Below are 22,538 nucleotides of genomic sequence, written 5' to 3'. Positions count from 1 at the left end.
TAAAAGTTTTTATTTAATTATTATGAATTAAAAGTCATTTTGATATTTTTCGTACGGCTAAAAGTGAAACATTTCTTAAGAAGTGAAGCAGTTACTTTTTAAAATATTAATATTTAAAAACCATAACAGACTTATTATCAATTAAAAAACCTAAATGATTTGTTCAAGTCAAACAGAGTTACCCCAAGAAAGCTTCTTATATTTGTTCTTAAAAATTCACAATATTATGTAATAATAATAATAAACTATAAAAAAAAGAAAATAATGATTAAGTTGTGCATGGACATTATTTTATACAATTAAAATTGTAAAATAAAATAAAAACATTAAATTTCAGCCATGTAAACAATGGCTTGAATGCATGTCTTCTGTGATAAACATTTTATATATATTTAAATACTGACAATTTTGGAAGTTTTAAAAGTGAAAAAAAAAATCCAGACATGAAAAATGTCTCATTAAAAGAAAAAAAAAATCTTGAAAAAAACTAATAACAAAAGTTGATTACATTATAATGCCATAATATTATCATTTGTTGAACCACAAAGTTTTGTTTTGATTTAAAATATTAATTTTTGTCTTTGTCATTTTGTTAAATTAAATGAAGCAATAAGAATTCTTATTATAAAATAATAATAATAATAATAATGTTTTTAAAAATAATAATAATTAGGTTGTGCATGAAAATTATTTTATAAAATTAAAATTATTTAAAAAAAATTAAAATGTACAGTTACAGTTAAATGTGAAGTTACACAATGACTTATACGCATCCCTTCTGTGATAAACAGTTGACCGAAGTTGATTACATTATAATGCCATAATATTACAGTTTGTTAAACCACAAAGTTGTTTTTTTATATTAATTTGTCCCCTTGTCATTTTGTCCAATCAAATGAAGTAGCCCTAAGAAAGCGTATTTATATTTGTTCTCATAAATTCATAATATTATATAATAATCATTTTAAAATTTTGTTTTTAATATTAGGATTAAGTTATGAATTAAGAATTATTTTATTAAGTTAAAATAAAAACTTTAAAACTGACAGATATACAGCCATACAGAAAATGACTTGAATGCATCCCTTCTGTGATTAAATATTTTGTAGTTTCAGACTTAAAAGTTGTTTTGATATTTTTTAAGGAAAAGTGGAAATAAAAATATCTAGATAGTATAAATTTCATTTCAAACTTGTAAGACCTTTGTTCATTTCTGCAACACAAATTAATTTATTTTTGATGAAATCCGAGAGCATTCTGAGCCTGCATAGACAGCAACACAACTGACTAATTCAAGGCCCAGAAAGGTAGTAAGGACATCGTTAAATTAGTCCCATGTCACATCAGTGGTTCAACCATAATGGACTATTTTATTGATGTTCTTACTGCCTTTCTAGGCCTTGAACGTGGTAGGCTAATTACATTGCTGTATATGTAGGGTCAGTAAGCTCTCGGATTTTATTGTTCTGAAAATAAAAGAAGGTCTTACGGGTGTGGAACGACATGAGGGTGAGTAATTAATGACAGAATTTTCGTTTTTGGCAGAACTATCCGTTTAAACTCATGCCTCATGTTAGAATATACATTATGGACATATTACTCACAACCACATAAACACTCCCAAGTTCCTCAAAATGTAAAAAATGTTCATATAAACTCCCTAAAACATTTAGGCACATGTATACACATACAAATACTGATTTAAACATATTTAGAGTTATTGCTGATATCACTCTCGAATGTAAATGGAACGAAAAAAGTATCTAAAAAACAAACTAACACAAACTGTGCCGCAGCTCCATGACTAACTAGTCTGGATCGCTGATTTATGCACCACGTGACACGCGTCCGGCCAATCAGCGCTCGATCTCACACCCCGGAAATGGAGCCCGTTTAATGCCCTACATTCCTCTCCAGGTCTCAGTCTCAATTCTGTGCGCTGTCCTTGCAGAATATTAATGTTCAACGATGGTGTTGATAGCGCGTTGGTCTGTGTCTAACATTATTAGACACCCGGATGCTCGTCGGCTCGATTAAAGCGACGTTTTTACGGAGGGACATTTCTGCAAAAAAGAGAGAAAACAATGAGGCCTAATGGGAGAGATGAGGAACAAGTGTCAAGCTGAGGAATTCAACACACAGCAGGTGAGCTGAGCTGTAAACATGTTACACTGCACGATGACAGTTCGGGTGAGGTTTTATGAAGCGTGCTGCATGCGTACAGCAGGTCCGGGTGTATTTCCGCAGCCAGCGGAGTGTTTGACGCGACAGTCACTGTGTGTGTTGGCTGGTGAGGGTTAGTACGTGTTAGTGCATGTTTGACTGACACATTTAAAGTTGAATAGTTTGTTTGTGACCCATTTGTCGCCGCCACACCTCTTTTTTTTATCACACAGTAGCAACCATTGCCATGACAACCCATCTCAATTAACTGGCTACAGCCATTTCTATAGCAACCACCCTGGATCACCTAGCTGGAGCGGTTGCTATGGCAACGGACGTTTGTTTTGTTCTGGGCTTTGTCTCTGGATCTGTGAAGGTATTCAGAAATGCAAATGACTTGAATACAGATATTTTATGGTAAACGTGTTTTTAGTTCATTTGTATGAATTGAAGTCATTTTGATATTTATTTTGAGGCTAAAAGTAAAAAAAAACTTTAATAAGCAGATATGTTTATTAATATGAATATTTAAAAACCATAACCAACTTATTAGCAATGAGAAACCTAAACTTAATGTTTTATGTAAAAAAATTAAAAAAGCTACTTATATTTGTTCTCAAAAATTCACAGTATTATGTAATAATAATAATAATAATAATAATAAACTATAAAAAATACAAGAAAATAAATGATAAAGTTGTGCATGAAAATTATTTTATACAATTAAAATTATATAAAAAAGTCCAGCCATAAAATAATGACTTAAATGCATATCTTCTGTGATAAACATTTTTTTAATTTCTGAAACTTTGTTCTCAAAAATTAATAATATTATGTAATATTATTAATAAAAAAAAAAATGTTTTTGAAAATAATGATTAAGTTGTGCGTGAAATTATTTTATAAAATTTAAATTATAAACAAATACAAACAGACAATGACTTTAATGCATGTGATAAACATTTTTTAATTTCTGAATTAAAAGTCGTTTTGATATTTTTGGAGGAGCTAAAACTGGGGGGGGGGGGGGTCTAGGTGGTATAAAAGTAGCTAGAAAATGTCTCAAAAGATACAATTCTTGAAGAACAAATGAAAAAAAGTTGACCACAAAGAGTTTTGAATTTAAAAAAAAATTGTCCTTGTTTTGTCCCCTTGTCATTTTGTTAAATCAAGTGAATTAACCCTAAGAAAGCTTATTTATATTTGTTCTCAAAAATTCATAATAATAAAATGTTTTTGAAAGTAATGATGTTGGAGTTGGAAATTATTTTATAAAATTAAAATTATTAAAAAACAGCCATACAGACAATGATTCGAATGCATCCCTTCTGTGATGAACATTTTTTTAATTTCTGAATTAATTATTATTATTACTGCATAATATTATTTTTGAAGTGATTTTAAAAATAAAACAAAGTTGATTACATTGTAATGCCATAATATTGCCACAAAGAAGTTTCGTTTTGTTTTAAAATATTATTTTTTGTCATAGTCTTGTCTTTTCGTCATAATAAATAAAATGAAGTAACCGCAAAGCTTATTTATATTTTTCCTACAAAAATCAGAATATTATGTAATAATAATAAGAATTTAAAAATGTTTTTGAACCTATGCATGGAAATGATTTTATTAAATGAAAATTATTTAAGAGGAAAACATTAAAATTTACAGACTTACAGCCATACAGACAGTGACTCGAATGCATCCCTTCTGTGATAAACATGTTTTAATTCCTGAATTAAAAGTTGTTTTGATATTTCCTGAGGAACTAAAAGTGGGAAAAAGTCTAGGTGGTATAAATGTAGCTGAAAATGTCTCAAAAGACAAAAGTTTATTACATTATAATGCCATAATATTATCATTTGTTGAACCACAAAGAAGTTTTGTTTTGTTTTAAAATATTACTTTTTGTCTTAGTTTTGTCTTCTTGTCATTTTGTTAAATCAGATGAAGTAACCCTAAGAAACCTTATTTATAATTGTTCTCAAAAATTCATAATATTATGTAATTGTAATAATAATTTAAAAAATGTTGTGCATAGAAATTATTTTATAAAATTAAAATTATTTAAAAAAACATTACAATTTACAGACGTACAGTCATACAGAGAATGATTTGAATCCCTCTTTTTTGTAATAAACATTTTTTCATTTCTGAATTTTGTTCAATCAAATTAAGTAACCCTAAGAAAGCTTATTTATATTTGTTATAATTGATAATCGTTTTTTAAATTAATTAAATTGTGCAAGCCAGGTACAATTTTTTTTATAAATACAAGTAAAAATAAAAATACAAAAAAAATATTTTATAAATAATTTTTCACTTTATCTTTTCTAGGCATGTCCTCGCAAATGCAAGCGTTTTCCTCTCCCTCCGTGTCCTCCAGTGGCCTATCCCGGTCTAAGAAACTGAAGTTGGAAAACCATGCATGGAACGTGAGCAGCCAATCAGGTGAGAGCAGCTACTACCAGCACAGCCCGAACCAGCCCAATGGCTCCTCCCCCTCCACATCTGGATTCAACTCCAATTACAACTCCTCCAACCTGGTCTTTCCTCCTTCTGGAGGCTCGCGGGAACAGACAGTAGTACGCGCTGCAGACAGCACCGGCAGCGTCCCAGAGCCTTCATCATCCTCCTCCTCATCATCCACATCCAGTCAGCATGGAAAAGATGCGGGCTCCAGCTCTCTGACGTGTGAGGGCTATCAGAAACAGGGCAGTCTGAAGCGGAAGAGTGAGGAGGTGGACAGCAGCGACAGCGTGCAGATTTTGGAGGAGCTCTCGGCTCCTGTGCTCCCCAACCGCGTGGCTGGAGGTGGAGGCAATGCCACGGCTCAGTCCATCGCTCATTCCACGTCCACCACAAAAAGCAGCAACTCCCACAGTGAGGGCGACTACCAGCTGGTGCAGCATGAGATCCTCTGCTCTGTCTCTAACAGCTATGAGGTTCTGGAGTTCCTTGGTCGGGGAACGTTCGGACAGGTCGCCAAATGCTGGAAGCGTGGAACTAATGAGATTGTGGCCATTAAGATTCTCAAGAATCATCCATCATATGCCCGCCAGGGTCAAATAGAGGTGAGCAGTTAACCAGTATTAAAACCTGTGTTTTGGTGGTATAAATGACTGAAGATTCTTTGTGCCTTAAATGTAAATTAATAAATAAATAAGAGATATAAAGCTGCAGTTACGAGAAGAATTAGTCTTAATTGTGAGATATACAGTTGCAGTATCAACAAACATATGCAGTTTTATAAAATATATATACAGGTGCAATTAACAGTCAATATTGTGAGGTATGAGGTCACAAATAGCAGTTGTGAGATCTACAATCGCTTATTTGAAAAAGTTTAAATTGTGAGATACACAGGCACAGTTGTAAGTTACTAAGTCGCAAATGTAAGATGCAGTCACAATTACAAGAAATAGTTGCAACGGTCAGATGCAATTGCTATTATTGCTATCGCTATTACGAGAAATAGTTGCAATTGTGAGATAAACAACTTCACAATTGTGAGACATCCAATCGTTATTATGAGAAATAATCTTACTTGTGAGGCTTTCAGTCACTATTTCGAGAAATAGTCACGTGTGAGATATATAGTCACTACGAGAAATAGTTGCAGTTGTAAGATATACAGTTTTGCAGTTTTGAGACATTCAGTCATTATTACAAGAAATAGTTGCAATTGTGAAACATTCAATTGTTATTGCAAGAAATAGTCCCAATTATGAGACATACAGTCACTAATATGAGAAAGAGTCGCAACTGTGAATCATTCAATTGCTATAATGAGAAACAGTCACACTTGTGAGACATACAGTCAATAATATTAAAAATAGTTGCAATTGTGAAATATTTAATTGCTTTTATGAGAAATAGTCACAATTGTGAGGCATACAGTCACTATTACAAGAAATAGTTGTAATTATGAAACATTCAATCGCTATGATGAGAAATAGTCACATCTGTGAAACTTGCAATCGTTATTGCGAGACAGTCGCAAATACAAGAAATAGTCACTATTGTGAAACATTTAATCACTATTATGGGAAATAGTCACAATTGTGAGACATACAGTCATTATTACAAGAAATAGTTACAATTGTGAGATATACAGTCACTATTACGAGAAATAGTCGCAATGGTGAGACATACAGTCACTATTACGAAAAATAGTCACAATTGTGAAACACAGTCATTATTAAGAGAAATAGTTGCAATTGTGAAACATCCAATCGCTATTATGAGATATAGCCACAGTTGTGAGATATACAGTGATTATTACAAGAAATAGTCACAATTGTGAAATATACAGTCATTATTAAGAGAAATAGTCGCAATTGTGAAACTTCCAATCGCAATTATGAGAAATAGTCACAACTGTGAGACATACAGTTGCTAATATGAGAAGTAGTTGCAGTTGTGTAACATTCAATCGCTGTTACAAGAATTAGTCACAATTGTGAGACATACAGTCACTATTACGAGAAATAGTCGCAATCGTAAAACATTAAATCTCTTTAAGATAGGGATGCTCATTTCGGTTAATTTTCCTGACCGACAACCGCTGCTCGTTATCCGAACATTAACCGTTAACTGATAAAATTAGAATAATAAATTAGTTTAAAATAAAAATAGAATGCACGAGTATCTGTGATGATACATTAAAAATACAAGCAAATGTTTTATTTTAACGTGCAAACAGCAGCATACAGAGCAACAACAAAAACTGTATTGACATATACTTAAATTATCATGCATCAGCAGCGGTTCTGAGAACAGAGAAAATCTGAATGAAAAAAAAAGAATAATATAAATAGGCCTACACTAAATATGTATAAATTAAATAACTACCTAATTAAGATGACAAAACTAAAACACACTGAATCCTTTTATGCGCTTTGAAGAACTGTACCGGTCTTATTCTTCTCGTCGGACATAAAAATATATAGCAGGCCAGCCAATACCTCAGTGTGCCTAGTTTTTAACATGTCCACATGCTGTACGGATAAGCAGGACCGCTGCCTGTTAACTCTTAGATCCGCGAAAAAAACACCATCACAAAAACCCTTTCAATTTGCGGTTCGGGACTTCCATCCACTGTCATATGCATGTGGAGAAGCGCGTGTTTTACAACGTTCAGCAATAGCCAATCACAGACATGTATGTTGATTTGATTATCGCTGTGGCCAATCAGAGGAGGCTATGTTACAATCCACTCACCAACCAAAGTGCCGGTTTCAGTTTTGCTGATTTCTACACTTTCGCGAACTCTCTTATTAAAACAAAGAAAGTGTTGGCATTATATAAATAAGAGATTAATTGTGCAGTGTAAAGGTTATTTTATTACTTTTTAATAACTTTATGAGATTGCGATGAACTACTCTAGGATGAGTGATAGCTTTCCAGTGATTGTAACGGGAGCGCCTATTGCGCACTTTCTAGACTATAATTCATTCAGAATTTGAATACATTCACTCACGGATTCACTCTCTGATAACCCAATAACGCCACTTGCCATTGAGTTGCATATACTACATCAGTTTACTAAGTAAAGGTGAAGCGAAATATGTCTGTACAGCCGCACGTGTCGACACGCGTGCGTGAGTAAACAGATAACTTACAAATAGCATAATTTCTTTCACCATGCAGCAAACGTAAAAAAAAAAAAAAAAGAATAGAAAAAAACCCTTTTAAACCGTTTAACTGATAGTAATAATCGGTTAAAATTCTTACTGTCGGTTAACGGTTAAACGGTCAATATGAGCATCCCTACTTTAAGAGATATAGCCACAGTTGTGAACCGTACAGGCACTATTATGAGAAATAGTCACAATTGTGGAACATTTATTCACTATTGCGAGAAATAGTGGCAATAGTGAGCTATACATTACAATCCTTAATACAAGAAATAGGTGCAATTGTAAGATTTTAGTCACAATTACGAAAAATAGTCACAGTTATGAGATATGAAGTTGCATTTGTGAGATGCTGAGTCGCAATTATAAGACATTAAATAAAAGTTGCACATAAAGGAAATAGTTTTAATAATTTTTACTCTGAGGTGAAAACAGGGTCCCATAGCAAATACCTCTTTTAATTAATATCAGACTGATGCAATGATAAATGTAATGCATCTATTTCTAAGTTTGCAATTAATCATCAATCATGTGCTTGATACAAATTAGTTTTAAATATAATGAATTAATCCTGTCCCGTTAAAGGTGAGCATCCTCAGCCGTCTGAGCACAGAGAATGCAGACGAGTTCAACTTTGTGCGTTCTTACGAGTGCTTCCAGCACAAGAACCACACGTGTCTGGTGTTTGAGATGCTGGAGCAGAACCTCTATGACTTCCTCAAGCACAGTAAGTTCAGCCCGCTGCTCCTCAAGTGTATCCGGCCGGTCCTGCAGCAGGTAGCCACGGCACTGATGAAGCTGAAGAGTTTAGGTCTCATCCACGCTGATCTGAAGCCTGAAAACATAATGCTGGTGGACCCCATCAGACAACCCTACAGAGTCAAAGTCATCGACTTTGGTTCAGCAAGTCACGTCTCGAAGGCGGTGTGCTCAACGTACCTGCAGTCTAGATACTACCGGTAAGGGGTATTTTGTACATTTACATTTGTGAATTTTTAAAGATTTTGTTATTGTTACAGACATAATATCAATTGATAGTGATATAAGACTATTATTTGTATAAAATCTACATTTACATCTAAATCTACATCAGTTTTACATTTATATTTAGGCATTTGGCAGAAATGTAGTTTTAGGGTTTTACAGATACAGAATTTTACATTGATTCCATAGTCACTCATTCTAATTGTGCATAAATAGCTGTTAGTTTGTCATATTATTGGCTAGCAATATTGACCAAATGTCCTAATAATTTATAAAATTGCTAATACATCTAAATGTCAGCTAATATAATTTTTTCAGTAACTGACAATGTAATACTGATATATGATATATAATAATTTTTTTGTAACATAGCTAAAAATAAAAGAACAATTTCCACAAAATGGACTTAAAATTCACTAAAAATGACTGAAAATACTAAAAATGAAAAATTGCAATTGCGATTATGAGAATTAGCTGTAATGGTGAGATGCAATCGTTATTACGAGAAATAGTCAGAATTGAGACATACAGTCACTATTAAGAAAAAAAGTTGCATTTGTGAAATATATAATTTCAAAAATTGAGAGACATAAAATTGCTATTACAAGAAATAGTCACAATTGTGAGACATACAGTCGCTATTACAAGAAATGGTCACAAATGTGAGACACACAGTCACTATTAGGGCTGGGCGATTTGGCCTAAAATCAAAATCTCGATTAATTGAACATTTTAACCCGATTACGATTAATGAACGATTATTTTATTCATTAATAAAATTATATTTAATTATATTTAAATAATATTTATTTTTTTGCCCTCATAGTTCACTGACAAGTTTTGTACAGTAAATATGCTCACATTTTACAAGTGAGAGATTTTTGAATGAAGGGTGCACACACTATCAACTATCTATGATTATTTATTGAACATCAGTGTTGAACAACTGAAATTAAAGCACACATTGCTTAAAATGAAAAGTCACATTTTTCTTAAATTAGTGAAAATAAATAACTTGCACTTTTGGAAACAAAATAAATTATTTATAAAATAATAATAAATATTAAAAGTAGAAAATAAGCAGTATCTCTTCTAAATAAAATTACTCTTGTATATCCTGTAAATACTTTTTACTGTATGAATACTGTTTAAGCTCTCCATCGACATGTCGGCGGAATAACGCAATGTAATGGAGCGGGGTCACGTGACTCCACACGCAGTAGTGTTTTAAAAGGAAAGTAATTGAAATAATTGACCTGGAAAAATTTGATCGATTATAGGTTCTGAATGTCGATTTCGATTACTTTTCGATTAATCGCCCAGCCCTAGTCACTATTACGAGAAATAGTTGCAATTGTAAAACATTTAGTCGCATTTACGTGAAGTAATTGCTATTGTGAGACATTCAGTAGCTATTACGAGAAATAGTCACAATTGTGAGACATACAGTCACTATTACAAGAAAGAGTTGCAATTGTGAAAAATAAATAGCTTTTACGTGAAGTATTTGCAATTGTGAGACATTCAGTCACTATTACGAGAAATGGTCGCAATTGTGAAACACTCAATTGATTTTACGAGAAATAGAATAGAAATGCAAATTGAAAATCGGCATTGGATTATGATCTTAAAATGTCCAAATATCAATATATCTGTCAATCACTAATATATCCTTCATCTGTAAAAAAAAAAATAATAATAATAATAATTGTTTTACTTTAACTATATCATGTTTATGTCTCTACTTGTCATTCTGCAAATAATATACACCTCATATCATTTTGATATTTTCTGTGGGGCTAGAAGTGAAAAAAAAAAAAAAATATATATATAGGTGGTATAAATCTAACTAAAAAGTGTAAAACTGTGAAATTCTTGAAAAAAATATTTAAGCAGTGAAGCAGTTTTGTTTTAAAATATTTGGCAACCCTTAATGTAACTTAACCCACTTGTTGTCAATGAAAGCCATAGACTTTTTGAAACCTAACATTTTGTTCAAGTCAAATGGAGTTATTTTTAAGAAAACTACTTTATATTTGTGTAACGATCAGCCTTATCGGTAGATGTTACCTAGATTTAAAAGGGGTCAGATTATGCTGTGTGAGATAAAATAAGTGTTTTAAAAAGATGAGAAAACGACAAAAAGTAAAGTGAATAAATAAGTGTATTTCCAATTTCACAAGGAACTAAAACAACATAATAAAACCAGAATAACTTAGGCTGTTAAAAGCAGATTGTCCATTTAAATCATACCCTAAAACAGTCCTTAAGAATCCTAGTAGGTTGCAGTTCCAAGTTAAAAGTGTCCACCGGTGTATATACAGTCCAAGTAAGTGTAATCCAATGAAAGTGATGTTGGAATGGAAAGTCCTTGCAGAAACTCCTCAATCCAGTGTTTGGTCAATGACCCTGATTGTTTGACATGCTGCCTCCTTTATAATGTTTGTTCCTGATTCCTGTCATGTGACTGATCACATGACAGGCAGACCCAGACTCACTTAAAGACATACACACATTAAAATGGTTAAGAGGAATAAAATGGCTAAGACAACATGTAAAACCATTAAAACTCAAATATATAGATATAAAACCATCTTAATATATGTTGAGCGGTATAAAACATGTGTCCTTGTGTGACAGTGTCACATTTGTTCTCAAAATAATAATAATAATCATAATATTTTGTACATTTTGTTTTTAAAATTTTTAATAACAAAAAATGTGTTTAATCTTTATTTGGAAAGTACATCAATTAAAAATCGACCAAATATCAATCCAATCAAATCTGTCTATCACTAATATATCCTTCATCCCTACTGTACATGTTTGCTGTACATCATATGTATCTTCCAAAACAAATCTGCCTATGAAATGAAGCTAATTTATTCATTTATTTGTTATAATTGTTATAATAACGTCTGCTGTGGTGCAGAGCTCCTGAGATCATTCTGGGCCTTCCGTTCTGTGAGGCTATTGACATGTGGTCCCTGGGTTGTGTCATTGCTGAACTGTTTCTGGGCTGGCCTTTGTATCCGGGAGCCTCGGAATATGATCAGGTCAGTAATAAGGTTTTGTTTGCTTAAACTCAATCAGTTCTGTGCTGAATCAATTTGTTTTGTCCAAATTCAGTCGAGAAGGCTATCAGTAGATTTAGAAAGTGACATAAGGGGTTGATAACATTTCTGATGAAGTCACGCCAGGGCCGGTAATCTTAAAATGGACAATATTGGCTGATATATATGGACAAGTTACCTTTCTCTGCATACACTTCTTGGCTACAAACAGTTGTTCCCAATGTGTCCATCTGTGAAGAGTGGATGTATAATCTACATTTCATGTATCTCCCTGCAGATTCGGTACATTTCCCAGACTCAAGGTTTGCCAGCGGAGTATCTCCTGAGCGCTGGCACTAAAACCAGCCGTTTCTTCCACAGAGGCCCAGACTCCAGTTACCCTCTGTGGAGACTCAAGGCATGTCCCACTTTAATGCACTGCTGTGTATTTTGTGTTCAAAGGCATCAGCAGTCAATTCATGATTGAACGCTTTTCACACTGATGTGTTTCTGTTTTTAGACTCCCGCAGAGCACGAGGCAGAGTTTGGGATAAAGTCCAAAGAGGCTCGCAAATACATTTTCAACTGCCTGGACGACATGATGCAGGTAGTGCTATGTGTACAGTAATGTGTGAAAAAATATCACTCATACAAATGATAAAATAGATGTGACCCTGGACCACAAAACTAGTTGTAAGTAGCACAGGTTTATTTGTAGCAATAGCCAACAATACATTGTTTGGGAATACATCTTTGCAAATGGTCTTTCTTAAAGGTTGTATCAGTGATTTCTAGCCTGAAACAAATAAAGTGTCAAATTCAGCTGACCTTTCATCACGATCCGCTCGCTGCCTGCCCTGTTTGGTTTATCTGTGGAAAGGTTGGTAGTGCCGATTGTTTTTTTGGCATATCTCGGACCCTAGGCTGACCAGAGAGACGCGTTTTTTTCACAGACAATTTATGGGGCAGGCAGCGAGCGGATCGTGATGAAAGGTCAGCTGAAATTGACACTTTATGTTTTAGGCTAGAAATCGCTGATACAACCTTTAATAATGTGCTTGTTGACAAGTTTCGCCAATAAACGGGGCTAAATGCAGCTAAACGTGCCTAAATGCGGCTAAAGTAAACATTACAGCTTGTAATCCCTCAGCAGAGAGGGGCGGGGCGAGCAGAGCTCATTTGCATTTAAAGGGCCCATGCGATAAAATGATCTGATATTTTGCAGAGCTGATTTTGACAAGGTAAAAAGGTGTTTTTTTACACTACTATTGAGAATTTTTAAACAAAGTATATTAGAGACTTTTCATTAAGACCCTAAAGAATCATATGAACTTCTGGAAAATGGGCATCTGATGACCCCTTTAACATGTTCAATGTTACAATATTTTTCTGATTAGTGACCTTAAAATAATGCAGAATCTTATATACTTCCTTATGCCTTTGATAAAAAATGTTTAAATATTGAAGCTTATTTTGTTGCCAGGTTTAAGTTAGTTCTTTCTCACACTCCAGGTCAACATGACTAACCTAGAGGGCACAGACATCTTGGCAGAGAAAGCTGATCGGAGGGAGTTCATTGACCTGCTAAAGAAAATGCTAACTCTAGATGCAGACAAGCGGATCACGCCCACCAAGACCCTCAACCACCCGTTTGTGACGATGGCTCACCTGCTTCACTTCCCACACAGCTCACAGTAAGCCCTGATCTCCTGACAAGTTGATTATCTACATATAATGGACATGTAATGGCCTCTTGAGGATACTAATGTCAGTACCACCCTCTCTTGTTGTGCAGTGTGAAGTCCTGCTTCCAAAACATGGAGATCTGCAAGCGAAGGTGTACCGCCTTCGACAACAACAAGAACCTATTTGCAAGCCACAATGCCCCGAGTGCAGCCGCTAACCTCACCGTTACCTTCAGCAGTCAACTCAATCAGCACAGTCAGGTGTGTATGACTGCACAGATGCATTATGGGAAAGTTATTTCATTTGTAATGCATTTGCATTCAGTATATTAATTGTAGTGGTAAAAATAAGAATGTGATTATACGACTGAATATCACCATCAATGTCAAACTACTATAGTGTGTTTTAAAGGGATAGTTCACCTAAAAATGACAGTTCTGTCCTGTTCCAAGCTCATATGCTGTTTTTTTCTGTGAAAGACAAGAATGTTTTTTTGACGTAGATCTTTTTCATATATAATCATTTCATATTGACCATGTCTGTCTCGAAAGATTTTGAAAATCTCCCACAAATCTGTATGACTCATGTACTATATTCCAAGTCTTTTGAATTTCTATAATTGCTGTTTAATTCATGATCTACTGCAAATTAATTATTGAATCAATGAATTATTGAATTCATTAAAAAAAGATTAATTCACAAATCAGACTGATCTGGATCTCATATTCAGCTCACTTGACTCAATGAATTGGTTCTTGAGGTAACTTAAGGTAACTTGGAATATATCAGTGTATATATAATATATAATATATATAAAATATATCAATATATTTTAAATTAAATGTTATTTATATGTTTTTAATTTGAGCAATTTAAAGTAATTTTAGGTAAAATTAAGTAAATGTGTTATGTTTTTTTTTTAGCTTTAATATATTTTTAATCACATTTTAGTTTAAGTAATTTTAATACTTTAACTTGCTTCAGTTTATTGTCAGTGCACTTTCAATTTTATTTTTTAACGAAATTAATTTAAAATTTAAAATTCCAATTTTTGATGTTTAGGTTTTTGATTCAGTATTTATATTTTATTTTATTTCAGCTTAATTTAAATTGCCAAATATGATTTTTAATACCTGTAGTTGAAACACTGGAATATAATGAACAAGTCTAGAGCCCTATGAAATCTGTATTATTTTTTCACAATTTATGTTTTTTTTTTTTTCTAGACTATAATAGTTAAATGAAAAAATATTAATCCAAAAACATGTTTAATTAATTGAAATAATGAAACTTACTCAATTTAACAGCGATTTAATAAGCTTAACAAAAATGTAATTTCTAAGGCCGTATGAAATACAATTTATTTGACCAAATTCTGTGTTCTCCATTGATTTTCTGGATTCAGTTTAAAAGATTTAATTCAGTTTTAAATAATCGAAAGTATCTCTAAATAACTGATTTTATAAGAGATTAATTTTTTATTATTATTTTATTTATTTATTTTCCAGAAATACTATGTTGTGTATTTAGATTTTTCTGGTAATGTTTTAATAATTTTATGAGTAGTAGTAGTAGTAATACCATTACATTAAGTAATATATCTCTGTCACTGTTTCTTAAGTTACACCAAACTTTTTTTTTGGCGGGTTGCTGTGAAGACTTTTACGTTTCTGTTTGTATTTGATATGACGGTAGTTTTTCTCAAAAGAAACAGTAAAATGGTCATGAAGTGACTCTCAGAGCATTTAATATTCACAGACACTAGTCCATATCACATTTTGATTTGATATGATTGAAATATCATGGAATTTTCAAAGGTCTATGCAAGACATTGAAAGTCAGGGAATTTTTGTCCAAATCATGGAATATTTTTGTTTCACATGTTTTTTCTATTGTTATGGTTAGGCTATTTTTCAGTGCCATTTTATTCCCTTACCACTTGTCAGCTGGCAATCACTTAAAGTGTTAGTTCACCCAAAAATGAAAATTCTGTCATTGATTACTCACCCATGTTGTTCCAACCACGTAAGACCTTCTTTCTTCTTCAAAACACAATTTAAGATATTTTTCAAGAAATCCGAGCACTCTCTGACCCTCCAATAGACAGCAAGTGTCCTACCACATTCAAGTCCCCGAAAAGTACTAAATCATCGATAAAGGTACTTTTCTGGGCCTTGAACGTGGTAGGACCGTTGGAGGGTCAGAGAGTGCTCAGATTTCATAAAATTATCTTAAATTGTTTTCCAAAGATAAAAGAAGGTCTTACAGGGTTGAGGGTTATGACAGAATTTTAAGTCAAATTCAGTCACCAGGCTATACCTGTTAACTAAGGCAAACATTCCAGGAAAATGTACATTTCAAGAGCTTTGGCTACAAAATGACCACTTCAAAGACTGGGTGTTAAAAGTAGATGATAGAAAAGCAAAAACTAAATGTGAAGAAATAAAAAGACTGAATGATGAACTCGATGACAAACTTCAGAGCGTTTAACCCCTGAAAGCAAAACAAATCTAAATTAATTTCTGTAGAAATAGTACAGATAATTATCAAAATGCATTTAACAGGTAAAAGCAAAAACTGTACTAAAACTGTGAACAAGTAAAAAAAAGCTTGCAAATGGATGGATCCGTTTATTATAGGTCATGGAAAATCAGTGTTTGAGTCAGTAAAAGTCATGGAAAAGTCAGGGAATTTGACATTTGGCTTAGAGTGGGAACCCTAGATTTAAGTGTACTGACCTGCTTTTGCTTTATTCATTTCGTGACATTTTGCGTTATACAGTAAATTCTGTTATGACTGCATCGCAGAAATCATAGGGCCCTACAAGTCATATGAACTACTTATATGGGATTTGGTTTTGTCTTTTGTGGAGCTTGACAGATGTGGTCAAATATATATTCTCTGCATAAAATGCTTTGAAACAGCATCAGAACTGTCATTAATAAATGAACTATTGCTTTCAAGCATAGTATGCATGCTAAATATAGGTCTTTAGTGCTATTTCTGTGCTTAGTCAATGTTGTTAAGAATCTCCCTCTCTTTCCGTAACTGCCAGATGGCCTCCACGGGGGGCCAATCCCTGTCTCTTAGCAGCAACGTCCCTTTACTGAACTACCAGCCTGGTCTGTACCAGCAGGCCACTATAAATATACCAGGCTTGGCTCAGCAGAGTGTGCCATTGCAGACTCGCCCTACTCAGCTGTGTGCCCAGACAGAGCCCTTCCAGCAAACCCTCATTGTGTGCCCTCCTACCATCCAGGGTGAGCCCGTACCCGACCCCTTTTTTCCCAGACCTACTTCTCCCTACATCCTACCCTCCATTCCTTTAGACTCAAACTGCCTCCAAATGCATTTAAACTGAACAGCTTATGTTTGATTCACCAGGGTTGCAGACCTCCAATAAACACGGTGGATATCCAGTGAGAATGGACAACTCTGTACCCATAGTGCCCCAAAACCAATCCACCCAGCCCTTACACATTCAGCCCAGCATGCTCACTCAGGTAGGCATCATGTGTGTGTTATCTTAATGTGTTTTATGTGATCCTTGTTTATCAGTTCTTGTGATTTCCTTCCTCCCTGTTAACACATTGGGCTTGACTATTGCTTTGTTTGATCCTAAATCACCTTTTTCCTCATTAATGTGTAGTGAGAATTACAGTGAAGACTAAACAAAAGAAGCAGTTGAGTCTGCTTCTCATTAGCCAATTTTCATATCGGGTCTATCATGAAATTACTTTTTACAGGAAAATATCATCACCAGCTGGCATTTACATTAAAAATGATTCAACCAGGATCATTTCACATGCACACTGCATTTAACAAACGTCCAATTGTCTGTAATCTGATCTATTCAAGGTACAGTTTCTGTTTACACTAACTTCTATTCGAAATGTTTTTAAAGGGATAGTTCACCCAAAAATGAAAATTGTGTCATTAATTACTCACCCTCGTGTCATTCCAAACCTGTAAGACCTTTGTTCGTCTTCAGAACACAAATTAAGATGTTTTGGTAAAATACGAGAGCTTTCTGATCCTGCATAGACAGCAATGCAACTGACATGTTCAAGGCCCAAAAAGGTAGTAAGGACATGGTTAAAATAGTCCATGTAACATCAGTGGTTCAACCTTAATTTTATGAAGCTACGAGAACACTTTTTATGTGCAAAGAAAACAAAAATACTGACTTTATTTAACAATTTCTTCTCTTCCGTGTCAGTGAACGACACGTTCACTACAGTACCATAAGCATAAGTCTTTTATGCTCACCAAAGCTGCATTTATTAATTTTATCAATAATGCAGTACATTTTTTTAAATATTGTTACAATTTAAAATAACTTTTATTCTTGATCCTTCAGAAATCTTTCTAATATGATGATTTGCTCCTCAAGAAACATTTCTAATTATTAGCAATGCTGAAAGCAGTTGTGCAGATTATTATTTTTGTGGAAACCATGATACATTTTTTTCAGGATTTTCTGAATGGGAAGTAAAAAAAACAACAACATTTATTTTAAAAATGTCTTAACTGTCACTTTTAATCAATTTAATGCATCCTTGTTAATAAAAGTATATAAAACAACCTTACTGACCCCAAACGGTAGTGTATTTTCAACCGAGATTTTTATCTTTATAGTGTTACATGGCAATGAATCGGAAGGAAAAGTCAAAGGCAAGCATTTATTCTATATACACCAACCATATATTCAACCATATATTAAAGACGACAGTCGGGTTGTTTTGATCATGCCATTTAGTTTTAGTCATTTTTAGTCATCTGAATTGTTTTAGTTTTAATCTAGTTTTAGTCGACTGAATATCATAAGATTTTAGTCGATTAAATGTACGGTAGATTTAGCTTTTATCTAAAATGACCAAACTCATTGTATAGGTTTGATATTAAAGTTTTATCTTGATAGACAGATTTAATTGCTGTAACACACAACATGCCTTTATATTAAAATGAAATGAAAGCACTTCTCTAAAGAAACAATAACATGGTCTTTTCCATGAAATACCAATGGTTATATAGGCTAATTCTAATAATCTTTATAACATCTTGTTTACCACATTCTTCATTTTTCAAGTAGACATATTTATTTATATAAATACATTTAGATTAATCTCTTTTTTTGCATGATTAACATCAATGCCACAGACAATATCAACTAAATTAGGCTGTTGTCCCTTTAAAATCCAATGCACAGATGCAATGTACTGATACATGTCTGATATGCTTCGTGCTATTTACATTCGCATAAGACATAACCAAGTGTGCTTACGCGAATACTTGTCAAAACAGACAATTCAACATAATTTTGTATGTATTTCTTCATTAATGAGACGCGAAAGAGTACTAGTGCGCTATGCGAGAGGTGCTGCTTCGGTGTTTGTGCTCAGAAAACCAGACCAAATTGAGTTCTCTTTTGCGTTGTCAAAAATCCTTATGCCTGCTCTTCTCTTACTCCCAGAAATTTACACTTTTTACGTGCTGCAAATGTATCTTAGCTTATGTCCCGCCGGATAGATCAATAGACTATGATACAGTTCAAATGCACACATCTAACCTCCCTAACACTTATGTCTCGTTTTTATTCAGTGACAAAAATGTCGATAGATTTTCGTCATAGTTTTTGTCATTCAAAACGAGTTTTTGTTTCGTTATCGTCTTGTTTTTGTCATTGAAAAAATGTTGACAAAACTTTTTCCAAAAATTATTCATCAGCAAAATTAACACTGGTTTTGAATCAGCTAGTGAGTCGCTGTCTTTACTGTCAAATGGTATTGATCTATTTTGTATTTGACGTTGTTTTGTATTTGGCAATCGTTTTTCTTCATTTTGTCACTTTTACAATGATGATGGTGGTGGTGGAAAGCCGAGTTATTTCTCCGTCAGCTCAGCCGGTGTGTTGTAACCGTTCCACCCTTTCCTCCATCCTCAGTTCCTCCACACATCCCTCTATCCCTTCCCCAACCAGAGCAGCAGCACGCCGCTGACCGTGGCCTCCCTGCGCCTTCCAGTGGCGGGAATGACGCCGCTGGCCTTGGGCTCTCGGCGTCTGGAGCAGAGTGCCACCATGCTGGTAAACCTGCGCCCTGCAGTGTGACACCTACTTCCTCTTCTTCTCCCCTTTTTCATTCAACTTCTTTGCATGATGCATTTCAAGGGCAAACTGAAACTTCTGGATTGAATGAAATAAAAAACATAGTGTGCCAAACCATAATTTCAAGAAAACATGTTTTTCAATTGAGTTGTTTTCACCGGCTGCATGCAAAAACAATAATATGCGACCAGTGTAGTGTAATTCACAACAAATGACTCCTATGAACCAGTTTTTTTAATAAATTGTTTATAAAGACTGCCGGTTTTAATCAGCTAGATGAATCCTTTACTGAATCAGAGTGCTTTCTGAATCATCTGGCTCACAAGTTTTAAATGTTTTTGTTTAATTTGTTTGTTTGAGATATTAGATATTTTAATAATAACACTATTTGTCTTAAATAATAGTGCAATTTTTATAAATGCTATGTTAATTTAATAATACTAATAATAATACTAATTGTATATACACTACCAGTCAAAAGTTTTCGAACAGTAAATTTTTGAATGTTTTTAAAAAAAGTCTCTTCTGCTCATCAAGCCTGCATTTATTTGATCCAAAATACAGCAAAAACAGTAAAATTGTAAAATGTTTTTACTATTTAAAATAACTGCTTTCTATTTGAATATATTTTAAGATATAATTTATTCTTCTGATAAAAACTAAATTTTCAGCATTATTACTCTAGTCTTCAGTGTCACATGGTCCTTCAGAAATCATTCAAATATGCTGATTTGCTGTTCAAAAACATTTATTTTTATTTTTATTATCAATATTTAAGACATTTGAGTAAAGTCTTTGATGAAAAGAAAGCTCCAAAGATAAGCATTTATTTGAAATAAAAAGCTTTTATAACATTATACACTATACCATTCAAAAGCTTGGAGTCAGTATTTTTAATTTTTCTGGGAAAGAAATTATAGAAATTAATTATTTTATTTAGCAAGGATGCTTTAAACTGATCAAAAATGATGGTAAAGGCATTTATAATTTCTGTTTCAGATTTAAAAAAACTGTTTTCTACATAATAATAATAAGAAGAAGAAGAAGAAATGTTTTTTAGCAGCAAATCAAAATAATATAATGGTTTTTGAAGGATCATGTGACTGGAGTAATAATGCTAAAAATTACCTTGAATCGGCTTTGGAATCACAGAAATAAATGACATTTTAAAATATATTCAAATAGAAAACAGTTATTTTACATAGTACAAATATTTCAAAATTGTACTGTTTTTGCTGCACTTTGGATCAAATAAATACAGCAACTTCTTACAAAAACATTCAAAATCTTACTGTTTAAAAAACTTTTGACTGGTAGTACTTCTTTTTTTTTAATCTAATATAATTTATTAAACATTTTTACAGACACATATATATAGAAGCATTCACATGTGCATTTGTGTACGTGCAAAGACTACAATTCTGACCGAAAGTGTCTCAGGTACTTAATGTAAATTCTATGCGCATTGCTGTTACTCCATGATGTTATAAAGGCAGCTATGATTTGAAGCTATCAAATGAATCAATGTGATTTGCTATTTGCCCTCATTTCTTTAAGAGCTCTATGGTGGAAAGTGGCTGTTTTAGTTTTGTTTTCTTCTTTCTTCACCTATCAATCATGATTTAACAAGGCGTTTTTTCTCTTGGACTTGTGCTGCATCTCTTCTGGGCCCCAGGGCTCTATCCAGTGAAGCATGGCTGCTTGACTCTATGCAATCCAAATGATTTCTCTTTTCCACAGACCCACTCCTGTGGCAACAAATGTCTCCCCATTGACTCATTCTCCTTTTTTTCCTTCCACTGCTAACCAGTCATTTCCTCTCTATGCAGATAAATGGACTGCCAACCGTAACTCGTCACTTGTGATGCTTTGGTAATCACTGGAGTTAAATTCCCTGCACAATTGTCATTGTTTTCTTGTGTATTTTGCATCCATTCTTCTCTTCATAAAAGGCTGCTTAAACTCTATCACTCTATCAACTCCCGTTTCCCCTTTAAGCATGAAAGATTCACGATTAGTCAAGCAGTGTAATTGAGATGAAAATTGAAATTGACTTTCTCACTGTGTTGTTTTGTTTTAATGAAGTTCTGCATGATTTTAAGAGCTTGTAAGACAGGATCCGCTTTTCATGTATGACAGGAAGAGATCGAACGCAGACAGACTGAACGTCGCCACGCTGAATGTGCTCATTATGCATCTGTCAATCAAAAGTGCATCAATGTTTTAAGACCAGTTTACACCAAGATTCACCGCAAATGGGGCTAAAAGGAGCGATATGAAAAGCAAATGTTGACAAATTGAGAGTGTGTGTAATGCATATTTATACTATGCCTGCCCAGCACCATTTTATTACAAAAGCCTTGCTATTATTGATACTATTAAGTTCACCTGTATAGTCATAATTGGTTTTATTTTCTTTGGGCATTAAAGCTCATGACCAGAGTGTGATCAGGTCTTGTTGCTTCAAATGAATTGGTAAAAAGCAATTAGATTTGAGTTTTTGACAATGATTTTGAAATGAATGAATGTGTTTTAGCAGGGCTGGCCAGCAGGGCCCCAGCAGATCCTCATTCCCTCTTCATGGCAGCAGATGTCAGGCATGACCATGCACAATCCCAGCCAGCCTGTGCTGTCCAATTCACCCATGGGGTCTCTGCTCTCGGACAACTCCACACAGCAGAACAGTAGCTGGAGGTCAGACACTTACAGTTTTACACTTTAGGTTGTGTTGCAAACTTGGATTTATTCATCCATCAAGTTTGATTTATGTGAAAGCCTTACTATAGTGCCGTGCTCGAGTATGAGTGCATCTGGGGTTTGCTTTAAAGGCAAGTTAAAGTCAGCTCAAAATAGAAGGAAAAATATTATTAATTACTAGTACTAGTGTTACAATAATTAATATGGTTT

At 33.7% G+C, this 22,538-nt stretch overlaps 1 protein-coding gene across 1 annotated transcript in view; it reads left to right on the top strand.

The window, feature by feature from the left end:
• The first annotated feature begins 1,966 nt into the window (after positions 1-1,966).
• Positions 1,967-22,538, top strand: part of hipk1a (homeodomain interacting protein kinase 1a) — a 30,551-nt gene continuing 9,979 nt past the window's right edge. Inside the window, exons 1-11 of the mRNA XM_073823272.1 lie at positions 1,967-2,145; positions 4,501-5,237; positions 8,388-8,761; positions 11,719-11,842; positions 12,138-12,257; positions 12,360-12,446; positions 13,352-13,533; positions 13,635-13,785; positions 16,581-16,785; positions 16,910-17,028; positions 22,168-22,325. Coding sequence (XP_073679373.1) covers positions 4,503-5,237; positions 8,388-8,761; positions 11,719-11,842; positions 12,138-12,257; positions 12,360-12,446; positions 13,352-13,533; positions 13,635-13,785; positions 16,581-16,785; positions 16,910-17,028; positions 22,168-22,325 — 2,255 coding nt within the window. The 5' untranslated portion in view covers positions 1,967-2,145; positions 4,501-4,502. The remainder of the gene's footprint in view (positions 2,146-4,500; positions 5,238-8,387; positions 8,762-11,718; positions 11,843-12,137; positions 12,258-12,359; positions 12,447-13,351; positions 13,534-13,634; positions 13,786-16,580; positions 16,786-16,909; positions 17,029-22,167; positions 22,326-22,538) is intronic.

This window comes from Garra rufa, chromosome 18 (genome assembly GCF_049309525.1).
Source record: "Garra rufa chromosome 18, GarRuf1.0, whole genome shotgun sequence".
NCBI lineage: Eukaryota > Metazoa > Chordata > Actinopteri > Cypriniformes > Cyprinidae > Garra > Garra rufa.
The sequence above is the reverse complement of the archived record's forward strand: the minus strand, read 5'-3'. Positions and strand labels throughout refer to the sequence as shown.